At 42.0% G+C, this 14,871-nt stretch overlaps 1 protein-coding gene across 4 annotated transcripts; it reads right to left on the bottom strand.

The window, feature by feature from the left end:
• Positions 1-45: 45 nt before the first annotated feature.
• On the bottom strand, positions 46-12,388 carry casd1 (CAS1 domain containing 1). Of its 4 annotated transcripts, none has more exons than XM_061813367.1 (18): positions 12,195-12,388; positions 10,527-10,623; positions 10,297-10,417; positions 9,428-9,472; positions 9,278-9,340; positions 9,149-9,193; positions 8,942-9,065; positions 8,032-8,246; positions 6,389-6,808; positions 6,237-6,326; positions 6,041-6,160; positions 5,790-5,946; positions 5,636-5,715; positions 4,717-4,818; positions 4,503-4,643; positions 3,623-3,700; positions 3,431-3,523; positions 46-1,518 (listed from the first exon to the last, which is right to left on the bottom strand). In XM_061813367.1, the coding sequence occupies exons 1-18, from the start codon at positions 12,325-12,327 to the stop codon at positions 1,237-1,239; spliced, it is 2,406 nt and encodes an 801-aa protein (XP_061669351.1). In that variant the 5' UTR covers positions 12,328-12,388; the 3' UTR covers positions 46-1,236. The 4 variants fall into 4 exon arrangements, with proteins under 4 accessions (XP_061669351.1, XP_061669352.1, XP_061669354.1 ...); XM_061813368.1 differs by lacking the exon at positions 12,195-12,388 and adding an exon at positions 11,867-12,120; XM_061813370.1 differs by lacking the exon at positions 12,195-12,388 and adding an exon at positions 11,677-11,805.
• Between the last annotated feature and the right edge of the window lie 2,483 nt (positions 12,389-14,871).

The following is a 14,871-nucleotide window of genomic DNA, read 5'->3' as shown; positions in this document are numbered from 1 at the left end:
TGTGCATTTCTTTTTGCCCGATTACAAACAAGATTTCAGACAGAAGCCAAAACTGCACATTTTATGACATTATTGTCATCAGTTCTGTACAGAAGAATAAAAGGCATTTATAAATATGGATACATTTCACATTTTAACACCACAAAAAAAAATGTGTAACATATTTCAAAGAGTATAAATAGTTGTTGCTTTTACACGACCAAAATTCAAACCATTAAGGCCAGAGAGCAAAAAGTACCGCCGTTAAACAAACGTTGCTCCGATCATCGTGGAGTCGGCGATGAGGTGAGTGAGGGCAGGCACGACAATTATTGGAGGTTGACACTCAAATCATTTGTGCCTCAAATGCAAATACAAAATGCAACTTCCAAAATTATTTGCAGTAAAGTGTGCGCATCACACATTCTTTATCGTGCCAAAAAAAAAACGAGATTTTCGTCGTGAAAATCTGCTTCGGTGCAGAAAATTAGCTGCACGTGAACTCGTCCTCAGCGATGAAGGGTCGTTAATTAAAAGTGCTGAACCCTGCGTAGGAGTGGGCAGGTGACAAATAATAAAAATATGAACAATTCAGTCTTTCCAGCCCAGTCAGTGCATTTTGGTGGCTACTTAGATGAAGTCGGTGAAGAAAAGCTGCGTGTCGAATGGGAGTCAAATCGAGCCAACCAGTGCGTGTTCTACCACAGCTCAATGAGGCAGATTGGAACAAAATTAAAAACAACGCATCATCAAATCGGATGGAATATGTTCTTCACTTGGTGGCCGCGCAAAAAAAGTACAAGAGTATAAAATATAAGCTTCATTTTAAATAATTAAATACTGTACATATCACATAGAATTTCAGAGCTACAGCAGGTGACCACAGTACAGTACTTTTTAGCACAGGATTTACTCACTAAAAATATTATCATCATCAAAGGGGTCGTCCCGAATTTTGATCGGAAGAGTTAGTTGGTCCGTATTTTGGTTGTTGTACTATTAAATACTATACTGTACACTGTGGTGTGGTCGATGTGGACGGAGAGTAGAAATCGAGACGGGAAGTTCCGAAATGGGGCTTTTTCTTCTTCTTTTTTTTTTGTACGTTCCCCCTTGCAGCGTAAATGTGTAAAACAGTTTTCCTTTGAAGAGGATTTTTTTTTTTTTTTTTGGCCATTGTTCTTCAGTGTGCGACTTATCAGAGCAGTCAGAAAGTGTTCATTGAAAGTCACGTCGTCGTACCACGCTTAAAAAGTTTCAGGTGAGAACTCGGGTCCCGGGCGTGCTCTGACGGCGTCCGGCCCAGAGCTGGGTTAGCAGGGCCAGGACCGCCACGGCCCCCAGCCTCTTGAGGAGCGCCACCGTGTCCTTGGGGATGACCACCTGGGCCAGGTCGTTGGTGATGAGGGAGATCTCGTGGGCGACGCACACGAAGATGAATGTGCTGACAAGGACGTTGAGCGACGGGATGCCCGGGATCAGGATCAAGATTCCTTTGGTGTCTGCAGCCAGCCAGATGTGGTACTGGCATATGAACAGCTGGGGGGGGGACAAGAGGGGGAAGAGGGCAAAAACGCAGCCTCTACGTGACAGTGGAATGGAGAGGTGTATGGCTAACCAGCTTGAGCATTTAGTCAATTTCCTACACGTTTGCTGAATTCTCAGTCTACAATTCATTGCATTGATTGTTACCCTCATAAATGTAACCAAGCGGACTATAAATTTGGGTATCGGGGACATTTTGATATCAAGTACATGTCTTGAAATTCAGCATCTGGGTACTTTTGTATACTCAGCAGAGCCATAACTTTGAAAGTACAGTAAAACCTCGGTTCTCGAACGTCCCTGTTTTCGAATGAAAATTTTGAGATTTTTTTTGCTTCTGTTTTCGAACGAAAATCGGTATTGAAACGCCCCCGCCAAAACCCGGAAATAAAATATTGCGCTCGGCCAGACCAGCTGACCCACGACACGCTTTGTTGTGAATTCCCTCCGCCACCGAAAAAACACGGAAATAACACAATGGGCACGGCGCAAGCCGCTGACCCACCTACGACGCATGTTGTTCTTGTCAGGGGTCACCAAAGCGGTGCCCGCAGCCGAAAGGAAGCCCGCGAGGACCATATAAGGCGCCCGCGAGGTATGTTCTAAAAATACCATAGGCCACAAATTGTTGCTATTATTTGTGCTTTAAATTCTGAATCTGACTTGCTTACGTGAATTAAAATTTAAAAATACCTAATATTTATATATCTAAAATATTTTATGTACATTTAATGAACTGAGTCTGAAATGTGGCGCAAACAGGTCACGTAGCTCTTCATACGACGGAATTAACCACCAATCTTGGCTCCAAACAAGGCAAGTTGCTTGTTTAAAGTTATTCTGCACAAAAGTTTACAAGGCTGGGGGCCAAGTCGCTACAGATACAGATACTACTACTAGAGCATATATCTTAAGCAAAAAAGAAATATATTTCTTAAATTATTTTATTCTATAAAGTATTTAAACTATACATGTATTTCTGCTATGCAGTTTATTATCAGGAAAAGCTAAAAAAAAATTTTTTTATGCTTGGAACGCATTATTTCTTTTTCCATTCATTGTAATGGGAAACATCGATTCGGTTTTCAAACAAATCACTTCTCGAACCGTTTTCTGGAAGGGATTGTGGTCGAGAACTGAAGCATCACTGTATATATTTTTTTGTATGTATAAATGTAGGTTCAAAGTAATTATAGATATTGCGTACACTTGAGTACTAAAAGCAGGTGGGATTGTTCCATAACTGCCTCACACGTGCTATCAACTTCTGGAATCTTCTTTCATACAGGTCAAATAAAATGTGATTAGACCTTCAAAGGTATGAACACAATACCTCAAGAACTGCAACAGACGTGCCATTAGGACCAAAATGTCCACAATAGCCATACTTCTATCCAAGTTTAATTTTTAACTTTTTTGGGCAGCCATCTTGGATTTTGGGGCTCTGACTACTATGCATGAAGCGCTGGATGTTATCAGGTAAAATCTTGTAACTTCGGTGGTCAGCAGCATGCAGTAGGATGACGAATACACAGCTGGGCGGAGAGGTGGTGCTTATGTTTTTCAATCACGTACAAAAAGTTCAAGATATTCAGCTTTCGGTGCTATGTTAAGATCAATCTAAAATGCTCTGAAAGCATTTACAGCTAAACTTAATTTTACCTTCTCAACTTTTGAACGCACACATCCAACTTTTCAAAAGTACTGAAAAACTGCATGACCTTTCGCACAAGCTGACATTTGAACAGGGACGTGTAGACATTTTAAAACCATTGTAGTGTTGTCCTATTTTCATTATTACTATTCTTTTTTTCCCCCAAATCCCATTTTACTTTCCGTATATTACATCACACCTTATATTCACATTATTCGTACAATCTGTTGGAGCAATTCCAGAGTGTCTCACCTCCAAAGAGATCTTCCCAAACCAGGCAAAGAAAGAGCTGTAGACGGAGCGGGCGTAGCCGGGAATGTTCCGGATTAGAATGAAGGCCATGATCTGCAAATTGCGTGTGTGAGAGCAACGCTTTTCTTTTCTTTTTTTTTTTTTTTTTATTGAAGTTGGACGTGAGACAAAAGAGAGCGCCGATGAATTCACCTGCAGCACCGAGACGTACGGATGCATCTCGTTGCACTCGGTTTTGTTTTTGCAGCTGCCGGCCCACACGGAATACGTCTGGAATGATAGAAGGCAACAACAATGCCGTGTTTGACGTGACGTTTTCATTGTTGTTGTTGTTCAGCGCCGAGATGAAAAAATGACTTGGGATAGTTTCTGGTCGTAGTTTGTCTACATAAGTAATCTGCGTAAACAAGAACTAAAAGGAGGTTTATTTGGGTCAGAGTTAATTTATACCAATACCAATTAATTAGAATATTGGAGAAAATTTGGATTTTAGAAGTTCACTTTTGAAAAATCAAACCCACTTTGTATATTGAAAATATTTTTTAATTATTTCCTAACATGGTGAATTTGAGGGTTTGTTCCATGTCAAGCTATAATCAAAATTATAAAAATAAAATCATGCAATATTTCTGTTTCTGTGGTTGCAATATTATACGCGACTCACTTCTTAAATTAACTACAGGTACTGAAAAAAACGTTTTTTTAAAAGATATTCTAACCAATTATAAATATACATTTAGCAATGTTGCTCATTTCCATGTTATTTTGAAGAACTTTGAACAGTGGATTGTGATTTACAAGAATTAAAAAAAAAAAAAAAAAAAGTAAATGGCCAAATCATTAGGCACACCTGCTCAGTCGATCCAGATCCAATCAAAGGGTTCCTGTCAAATTATAATATCTTAGATGTTATTTATGCTTTTTTGTTTGTTTGTTTTGAATGACATTGTCAAAGACATACATGTAAATATGTTTAGTATTATCGCAATGGAAGTTTTCAGAAGCACCAAGCTGAGAAAGGTTTCGGTCACCATACTTGGCTACAAGCAGAAACCAAATAGAACTGACTTACAAGGAAGGTGACGACTGAGAGGAAGAGGAGCAGGTTGGAGATCCAAGTGGAGAACAGCGCTTCCCCTCTGCCCTCGGACAGCACCTGGCGCTTTTGCAGCACCAGGTAGACGAAGGCGAACAGCATCCCGTGGATCACCACCTGCAACGCAGAGCATCCGAACAAGCCCGGGGTGCCGCGGCAGACCCGAAAGCGTGTCGTGACGGAAACTTACAAATCTGTCCAGCTTGAATCGGAAACCCCACTCGTAGATGCTCCCGTTCATTTCAAAAAGCTTGGAGAAGGGCCAAAAGGAGAAGACGCTGTCAAAGAAATCCTGGCGACACAAAGACAAAAGCTTTGGCAAAATACTCCAAATAATCATCAAACCTTTTTCGTGATGCTCAAAAAAGCGTTCCAATTTAGTGCCACTCACAGGTTCAGAACTTTGTTACATGCTATGCCACTAAATTCGATTTGTGGTTTATCTTACTTGAGTTCAATTTTTCTAGGCCTGATACTGCGACACTGGTTCTCAATCAAGAAATCAATTAAAGAGACCTGCCTGGCAAAGCGAAGTCTACCAAAAGATCCTCAAAAGCTAGACATTGAGGCAAGATCTAAAGAAACTCAGAAACAAACGGGAAAGGAAGTAATTCAGACCCCCTAGCATGCAAAAGGCTATAAAGCAAAAGATTTGGTACTCCAGCAAACCACAGTGAGAGCCATTATCCACAAACGGCAAAAACACTGAATGGTGGTGAACGTTCCCAGGGAGAAACACGTTTTCATTCAACTCAATGAGAGTAAACTAAGAGTCCCAAACTTGTTGTGGAAATATCAGTAAAAACTAGACAAGTAACTGATGCTGAACAAATATTTTGTCATGGAGGAGGTCAACCAAAAATTAACAACGATTTGAGTGGGTTAAAGAGAAGCCAAAAATGCAATGACAATGTGACGCCTACAGGATCATAGAACTTATTTATGAAGAGCCTGCAAATTTGAGAAAAAAATTTTTTTGGGGGTACAATATTGAAATTTTTGGTTACCGACAGCAGTACTACTTTAGTAAAAAGCCCCATTTTGTGGATCTAATTTGCGTCAACATTTTTTTGATTTTATATTTCAAAGCGAGTTGACAAGTTGCTCACCTGTGAGTGAGCCAAGATGCAGATGAACCCCAGAAGCGCCAGAAACTTGAGCACGACACCCAGATACCACATGCCACTGGCTGCACGTGACACAAGACCACAGTAGGCATAAAAGGCGACATAGTCAAAGGTCTCCGAACACCGAGCCCCTTACCGGTGGCCCTTTTCTGCAGGATCTGAGGCCACACGGCCAACGTGCCGTAGATGATGACGAACCAGAAAGTAACCAGGGGGACAAAGTAATAGAACTGGTAGGGCCTGTCCATCACCACACACAACACCAACACCAGGAAGTTCAGACGAAAAAGCACCTGCAGGAGAAGGCGCATGTAAAAATACAGTGTCAAATGTGAAAAATCACTTTGGATTACTGTGATGATTACTGCCAGCCTGTGTCGTCTCTACCTGGCACACTCGATACAGTCCAAAGTCTCCTTTGAGCCAAAAAAAGGAAAAGTGCCCATAGCCAGTCTGGAAAAGGTAGGCGGCCACCAGCACCCGCACGTGCATGTACACAGGAATGCACTGAAAGGCACAAGCGTCACTATTCAGTTATTGAAATGACGTGACGTGATTTTTATGAGGTGCGTGCGGGACTCACGGCGCTGGCTCCGGATATGTGATAGATGAGGATGACGAGCTGCATCCAGCCCTTCCACTCATCCGTTTGCTCTCGATTCAGTAATCGGGTCTGTGCACAAAGAACTTCAACTTAAGTCTTGTCATTTTTGAAAAATTCCCCTCATTGCCTACCTCTTTGCTGTTTTCACTGTAGAACACCCCCAACACAAATATGTAGACGAGCGGGATGAAGAACGTTAAGTGCGTGTAGAACTTCTGCTCCTTCATGAACAAGTCGGCCCGATCACAAAGGTAAAAGTACGCCATGATGACGCCCATCCTGCACGTGGCCTGGAACGGCGCCTTGAGGCCGAGTGGGGCCACCGCGCTCGTGGGCTTCTTCTCTTCGAGGCTCTCCGCATCCGGCGGCGCGGCCCAGTGGTGCCGGTTGTTGCCGAGGACGTGGAAGCACAGGAGGACGAGGGCGGAGCCCGCAAAGAAGCACGCGGCGAGATTCTGGAGGAGGTTGGGCGGAGGGGCCGTCTGACAGCAGGAACCGTCAATGTACCTCTGGAACTTGTTGCACACGGCGTTCATCAGTACCATGGCGCCCTAGAATTTAAAAAAAAAAAAAAAAAAAAAATGGCATTCTGTTCACGTTCAAGAGGATGTTTTTACAAAGTTGGTAGGAATATGGAGTACCCAGAAAAAAAACAACGCAAGCATAAGGAAACACATTTTGATGCAGAACCAGAAGTTTTAAAATTCATATTTACTGTTACAATCAGCTCGTTTTGGCCCCAACCGAGCCAAAATAAAAACTTCCCAAATGTGGTGTGGCGCAAATGTTTTTCAGTGCAAGAATCTCCCTACAAAGGACTCCATTGTGCATGTTTTAACTGGCCTTATTTTTTTTAACGAGTTTGCCGAGTGCAAAGTAGATCCAAAAAGTCTACACACCCCTGTTCAAATGCGAGGATCTTGGGATTTTAAAAAGAAAAATTGCCCAACATAGATACAAAATACTTTTTTCAACTTGGTTTCACCAGACAATAACCAAATCTCCTGAACTCATGGGAAAACGCATTATGGTCTTGTTTTGACGTAAAAAAAAACACGGCATTTGAATTTTTGCACAGGTTTGGAGAAGTTTTATTCACAGTGCATGCAGAAATATTAGCAGAGGGAGGCTTCAATTCACTACAAAATTCCGTTCCTACGTGAGAAATTTCTCATATCACTAACCTACACTAATGGAATAGCAGTTGTTAACTCCATCCATCCATTTTCTTTGCCGCTTATCCTCACGGGGGTCGTGGGGAGTGCTGGAGCCTAACCCTGGTATCGAGGGGCAGGAGGGCGGGGTACACCCTGAACTGGTTGCCAGCCAATTGCAGGACACATCGAGACAAACAGTCACACTCACAATCACACCTAGGGGCAATTTAGAGTGTCCAATTAATGTTGCATAGTTTTGGGATGTGGGAGAAAACTGCAGTGCCCGGAGGAAACCTAAGCAGGCACGGAGAGAACATGCAAACTCCACACAGGCGGGTCCGGAATTGAACCCGGGACCTCAGAACTGTGAGGCCAACGCTTTACCAGCTGATCTAACGTGCCGGCACAGTCGTTAAGTCATAATTATAAATACCCTAGTTGTCATAAAAACAAAGAAATAGTATGTAAGGCAAAGACAGAGCACAAATGGTAGCTTCTAGATTGAATATGTTGGTGCCATGGTAACCTGAAAACCCCTCCTATCCGTTATCATGGAATCAAATAACGAATCTATACAAGAACACACATCTTTCTTTTTCACAGCTGAATGAACTTACAATATTTCTGGCGCCTTCAGGTATGTGCAGTCCATCGTCTGACTGGTTGATGGTCCCCAGTGCCGCTTGGCGAGAGGCGGCCAGCAGCTTGACCTGCGACCTGCTGTTGCGCTTGCTGCCATTAAGTGCGTCTACCGCGGCTTCGTTGTAGAGCTCCAGTAATTGGTTGGTGATCACCTTCCTGTCCTTTCTCAACACCTCCTCGTTGACTGGCTCTGGAAGGTATAAAATACATCTAATATAATCATTCATATATTTTCTATAGTGCTTAGCTACACACTGGAAAGCATTCACACGCAAATGGGCCGCATCCACTGACTGTATATGCACACATTTGTGCTTGAATTTTGCACAAATCTGTGATTCATCAATATTTTTATTAGGCTTTACACGATCAGGATTTTGGGGTGGTATCGGAATAAAAGATTTTATTGCAGTAGTATGAGATAGTACAATTGTGAAAAAGCAAATTTGTCGCATTACGTGTTGTCTCATCTCTCCCATGTGGTCGACATTTTCTTTTAATAACTTAATTAGCTGTCAGAAATATTTACAGTTCTATGTTAAAAGACACGTGAGAATCCTAAAAATAAACTCACAATTGTATTCAGATATGATGGGCGTGATGGCGACGTGGAGTAATTGACTTTTGCACATAGAAACAACCAAAACTACAACCAAAACAATAAAGACAGTTAAATGTTTACTTCTCTAACAAAGTCAATTAAAATTGAGAATTATCTTTGTGAATGAATTGTGATTGGATCGCATTTCATTTTGAGTATTACATTAGCAATAGATGCCATTTGCTATGACTATGGCAGTCACACGGCGATGGGAAATTCATCACCGCGGCGACGGTACAAGCCGGCAGTCGTACTTTAAGGCTCGTCTTGTATGAGAAGCTGACCTTGAAGGACCCAGTAGACTTCTCCGTACTGGGCCAGCCTCTCCAGGTGCGGGGCCATGGTGGTCACATTGACTTTGTACTGCTGTAAAGTCTCACTGCTGCCGCCGTGCAGTTTGATGGACCACTGTGGTAAGCGGAGACACAGAGAGGATAAAGACTGACTCGAGCGCTGCCTTGTTTTGAAATGCTCCGCTTTCAAGAGCATACCGTTGCAGCCCCGAGGATGACAACATCGGGCCTTGCGGAGCCTTCCTGGAAAGCAACAAACACATTGAAAAGCATTTCAAAACGCCGAGGCTGAATGACTTTCTACAACGGCGGAACACCCTGACTTACACGTGTCCATGATACCAAACGCTCCTTCATTGAATTATTCGCCTCTGGATACCACAGGAATTCCTAAACACAAAGAAATGCGGATGTTTATCCGTCCTTGTCAGATGATGGCACAGCTGGTATAAAAACCAACGCACAAAAACAGCTCACCACATAAAGAGAAGCGCTCTTTTCTTCAAAAGTGATGTCCGCATGCTTCCGCAAGACATGGAAACACAAAGAGATTCTTGTGTGGAACGTTGTGTGACTTTTCAGCTGATATCTGATATACATTACATACTCGGAGTGGAATTGCACAACCACAGAAGCTGTCCTCAGGCTATTGACGCAAAATGGAACCAATTATTTTGCAACAGAATCCTCAAATAAGCAGTTTTGCACCTCTAAAACGAATAACACCGAAACTTCAAAATCTAAATAAGCAGCGCACGGGAGTGAGAGTCGCTTACAATTACACATATGGGTGTGGGGGGCACACCCTGGACTGGCCTGGGAACACTTGAGGACCCCGTCTGCACAAACCCTGCTAAACTGCCGCCCCCACAACCCAAATCCACATCGGTGGAGGAATTATTATCTTTCACAATTTGTTGAATATTTACAATATGATGACGAGCCAAATAAAGTTTTGTATTATTTCATAATCCTACTAGACCTCTGAAGGAAACTATTACTACAATCTAGCCTGCAACAAAAATGAGTTTGAAAGCTCTGTGAGTATATATTTTTATTTTCTAAATCTCAACATTGGAACCCGGACCATTCTGTGATACTAGTTGACGTCTGTCTGTCTGTCTGTCTGTCTATCTATCTATCTATCTATATCTATCTATCTGTCTATCTGTCTATCTGTCTATCTGTCTGTCTGTCTATCTATCTATCTATCTATCTATCTATCTATCTATCTATCTATCTATCTATCTATCTATCTATCTATCTATCTATCTATCTATCTATCTATCTATCTATCACCATGATAAAAACTTAAATTGTGTTCAAATGATGTCGCTCAAGAATACCTTCTTCCCATCTTCTCTTCGGCCAGGCTCTATGAGTTTAATGAAGGAGTAAAACAGCTGCCGGATTCGGGAATCTCCGACAAAGGCCACTCGCTTTTCGGAAAGGCAGGTTTTGGCTTCACTGTCGCACAAAGAAAAGCATTGTCAGCCCATGCGTGGCACGCAGCAATCGCGCTGTTCTTGGATATTTTCCTTGCATGCACATAAAAAGCGCAATTTGCGCGACTCACGTGTTTTTGTAATTGTGCATCATGCAGCCATAAGGCTGCCAAACATTCTCCCCTAAGTAACGTCCGCTGGACAGGAGCCAATCGCACGAATCACCGCCTTGGGGGCAAAGCACAGAGAAGTTACTGGTAAATACCAGGCACAAAACAACGCTCTGCTTTCTCTAACCACTGTTTCCAGCCATTTTCAGAGCTGCTCATCCTGACAAGGGTTGCAGCTAACATCGGGCGAATGGCGGGCTACACCCTGAACTGGTCGCTAGTCTGTCGCAGAGCACATATCGACACCATCACTGAGCGGGAATTGATCCCATGCTACCGACACCAAAGTCAGGCGTGTGTACCGCAACACCATCAATGGCTCAGTCTCATTTCCATCAGGCTGACTGAAACGATCACAATCTACGGAGCACTGCCGGAAATAAAGGATTACTGTATGCCAAGAAACTAGCAGTCATTTGTTTATCAACAATGACATAATTTCATTCACTCGTCTTTTTTGGCGTTGATGGACACGATTTTATGACATTTTCTTGTCTTATTTCTGAAACATAGGCAACGTTCAGACTGTCAGCTAAAAAAACATAAATCAAATTAAAAAAAAAAAGTCACTTGTTACGTACCCAAAATATGTCCATGCAGTGACACGCATGCACACAAATCACAATGTCACATTGCGCATTTGTGCATCTATTTTGTCATAGTATTGTGACAGGGTTCACATTTTGATGACGTATCGGTCAGTTGAGTGCAACCTGGGCGTCCGCGTATTCCCCACTTTAATGCGGTTTATTTACACTTAGAATACTCGACAAAGTTTTTGTTTTACAATTTTGATTTCTGTTACTAGAAAGTCATTCTGCTTGAGTGACATTTTACTAATAGGCTGAATTAATTCTCCGACTACTGAGTACAAAGCATATACATTATGGATTTAGGACATCAACTAAATGCTCAAACTTTACATATGCAAGTGGGGCTCTACTAGTACCCAATTACATGCAACTAGTAAAAACATTTGTATGGTGTGTGTCCTATGATCAAGGACAACTTTGCCATATTAGCCGGACAACTAACTGTACGTTTCTAGTTATGAAAAGCTGCACTAGTTGACACACTACTAGTGTACAATGTAAATAGCTGCACTTCTTACCTAGCAGTACTAGTGGCGTGCAGGTTTGTCTTACGAAAACGTGTAGTTGTTCTATCGCGCGTAATCGTGGTTACACTAGTGTCGAAATGTGACAATCGTTAAGTAAGTGCTCCTTGGAAGACCTAGCGGTTGTATAAGTACGCTGAATTGTCTTTCTAGCAAGAACAAATTAACACGTAAGAACATGGACCTTGAGCGGGACACGGGATAAACGTTGAATCGGATTGCCATTTGACGCATGCTGCCAAGAGCATATGTAAACACCGTTACCCCAACGCGGCGGGAGCGACTAGCCAAACGGTTTCTTTAGCACCAGCCCAAAACCGTTCCGACAAATAACGTTATTCGGCCGGCCTTGTTGCCAGTCTGCTCGGCATCGTTTTTGTCTCTTTTAAAAACTCCTTCACACTGGAGCGAGCGTAACGGAACGGAAAAACACACCCATCCGCAGTCCAGCGTTAGTTAGCATTAGCATGTAGCAGGTGTTCCTATTCCCAAACGACGGCTCGGCCACTTACCCCCGAAATAGCGCAAAGCCGTGTGGCAGATGACCAGTACAACGACGAGCGCGAGGGATATCAACTTGGCGTTCCGAATGGTGAAATATTGGTTTATTTCTCGCTTGCCCAGGCTGTAGGCCAGAAACGCCATCTTTGCTCCTCCATGACAACAAGCAGCTGTGAATTCTCCACGGACGCGGATTGTCTGAGCCTCCCTCCCCTCTCCACCCAACCACCCCCCCCCCCCAAAAAAAAAAAAAAGTTGAGGAAGGAGAAATACAAACCAGTAATAACTCAATTATCATATTTTTTGTTGGGGGAAAAAAGTTCAGTCTTACATAAATAAAACTTTCACAAACATGCAAAAGAAATTTTTATCCAAGTTATTGATGGAATCATCTATTCTGTTGTGACAGCCGTACACCAACCCTACCAGAAGAAAAACTTCTGTTCTTTAAACCTATACGTCCCCCCTCCCAACTTTTTCCATTCTTTAGTAATCAGCAGTAGTAGTGTCTTAGTTTGCCCCAAAAACACCCGTTTCTCATCCAAATGGAGAAAATTGGCTTTTTGCTCTGTTTTTACCATGTGTGTGTGTATATATACACAGTACTTTGATCAAGCTTGAGGTGCCTAAATTTGAAGGAGTTTCAACGTGTTGGTATTTCATAAATGACGCAACAAGTTGAGATTGACACCCCCTTATCTGTATCTTCTATTCAAAAACTGTGGTTATCGCCACTCAAAAGTGATGCAACAACAACCTTTGTGAAAATGGGACTCCAGTCCAAATAAAAACCCCGCTGTTGAGTGAATGAGTAAAAAGATTGCCAAGTACAGTACATAAAACGAGGCTTTAAGATCGTGACAAATAAACCTGACGTCTCTCCAGTCAAACACTTGCTTCTTTGTCGAGTATCTTATGTGGCTTGGGACGGGATATACAAAGGCCACTATGAGCTCCGAAGCGTATGCGTGTGCCCACAGAGATGTCACCGCTTGCGTTTTCCTTTGTGAAAAGAAGCACGTCGTCACCCAGCCGCCAGAATAGACTCAATTAGTGTGAGGATCCATGCATGTGGCGCATGCAGCAAACCTAAACACTCCAAACCGCACCACATTGACATTAGAAAAATGTGGTGATCACACAACAACCAATATTAACACACATAGCTATATATGGATACAGCTAACTTGTATAAAATGCAATTATGCATACATTATGCCAGAGATTCCCAGTGTGCCAGGGTACATTAGTATGCCATGAGCGCTCGTCAGGTGTGCCGTGGGATGTTATCCCATTTTATGTAATTGGTAAAAAAAAAAACATTAATTCCAAGAAATAATTTATCTTTATTTACCTATTTATACCTGTGAGGCACAATGACAGACAGAACAAAAAAATCCTCTTCTATTCGATGTCAGGAAGTACATACAGTAATTAATCGATCAATTTTTGGTGAAATTTACTGTTGTTGGTGTGCCGTGGGATTTTTCAATTGTAAAATATGTGCCTTGGCTCTATAAAGGTTGGAAATCACTGCAATATGCAAATGAGTATAGTGAGAGATATCACATCCAACTAGAGAAGTCTACACGGAATCAAGTCCATATATGCTAATATTATTTCATATGCTATTATAATCATAGATCAACAACTTCGAGCTGTGTTGCACTCCTTCGACGCTTGTGAGGATAAGCGGCTTGAGAAATGGACGGATGTTTAACCCTGTGATTGTCTGCATGTTCAGGGCACAACAGAAAGAGAGCATACACTGCTCTCTCGAGGTCTAAGCAGTATTGCAGCTGACAAGTTGACAAATGTACAGTACTTGACTTGTGCTATAGAGGGTGTATTATTTCATTTTTAGCAACGCTCATTTCTGAAGGTCTGAGTAGTAGTTATTTTTGCGATCGTTAAAGTTAATCACATTCACGTACGGCTGCAATGTATGCGATGATCCAAATGATAGTCATTTATTTGAAAACCAAAGCTGCAAATATGCAAGGGAAAAGCAACACGAGAGGACGCATATGTACAAGAAAAGAGTCATCAGACATTGGCGTGAACAGGGTGGACATGTTTTGACCGTACAATAAGTTTCATTGGCGCTGATGAGAAGCAACAACGGAGCAAAGAAAATACGATAACTGTGTTTCCGTGATAGAAAGATTTCAAAGTCACTGATGATTCTGAAGTCATCAGCCAAATGACTGACAAAACATAAGTGACACAGAATTTTGTGTCCACACGAAAGCACTTAAGTCAATGAGTAGTGTGTTTTGGAACATTGGACATGCTTTATTTCAGAACTTTTCACAATTTATTTAAACATCTCACATATACAAAATAGGCACAATAGACTTTGTGATGTCATTCTTGAGAGAAAGAGAGAGAATGAGAGAGAGAAGGAGAGTGATGGGCCGCCTAAAAATCCATTCAGAATTGGACGCGAATGGGATGTCAGTATGAATTCCGGGTGTGGGATTTGAAGGGTAAAAAAAGCCTGAACCAAAAACCCAAAACAAACTAAAAATTTCAAGACAAAACAAAAAACATGAAACACATACTAGACATCAGGTTGAAGGAGTATTCCACCTGCTTAAAGTGGGAGCGTATCAGAGGACTAATGCGAGACTCCTTAAAGATCAATACAAAATAATACAGGAAAAATAAAAAGTGGTTTTGTCCACA

The sequence above is a fragment of the Syngnathoides biaculeatus genome, chromosome 1, assembly GCF_019802595.1.
Source record: "Syngnathoides biaculeatus isolate LvHL_M chromosome 1, ASM1980259v1, whole genome shotgun sequence".
NCBI classification, from domain to species: domain Eukaryota; kingdom Metazoa; phylum Chordata; class Actinopteri; order Syngnathiformes; family Syngnathidae; genus Syngnathoides; species Syngnathoides biaculeatus.
The sequence above is the reverse complement of the archived record's forward strand: the minus strand, read 5'-3'. Positions and strand labels throughout refer to the sequence as shown.

Coding starts and splice junctions, on each gene's coding strand:
- casd1 (XM_061813367.1), bottom strand. CDS start 12,327: ATGGCGTTTCTGGCCTACAGCCTGGGCAAGCGAGAAATAAACCAATAT. Junction 8,247..8,941: donor AGTCTACTGGGTCCTTCAAG/GTCAGCTTCTCA, acceptor TATACCTTCCAG/AGCCAGTCAACGAGGAGGTG. Junction 4,644..4,716: donor GATTCAAGCTGGACAGATTT/GTAAGTTTCCGT, acceptor TCTGCGTTGCAG/GTGGTGATCCACGGGATGCT.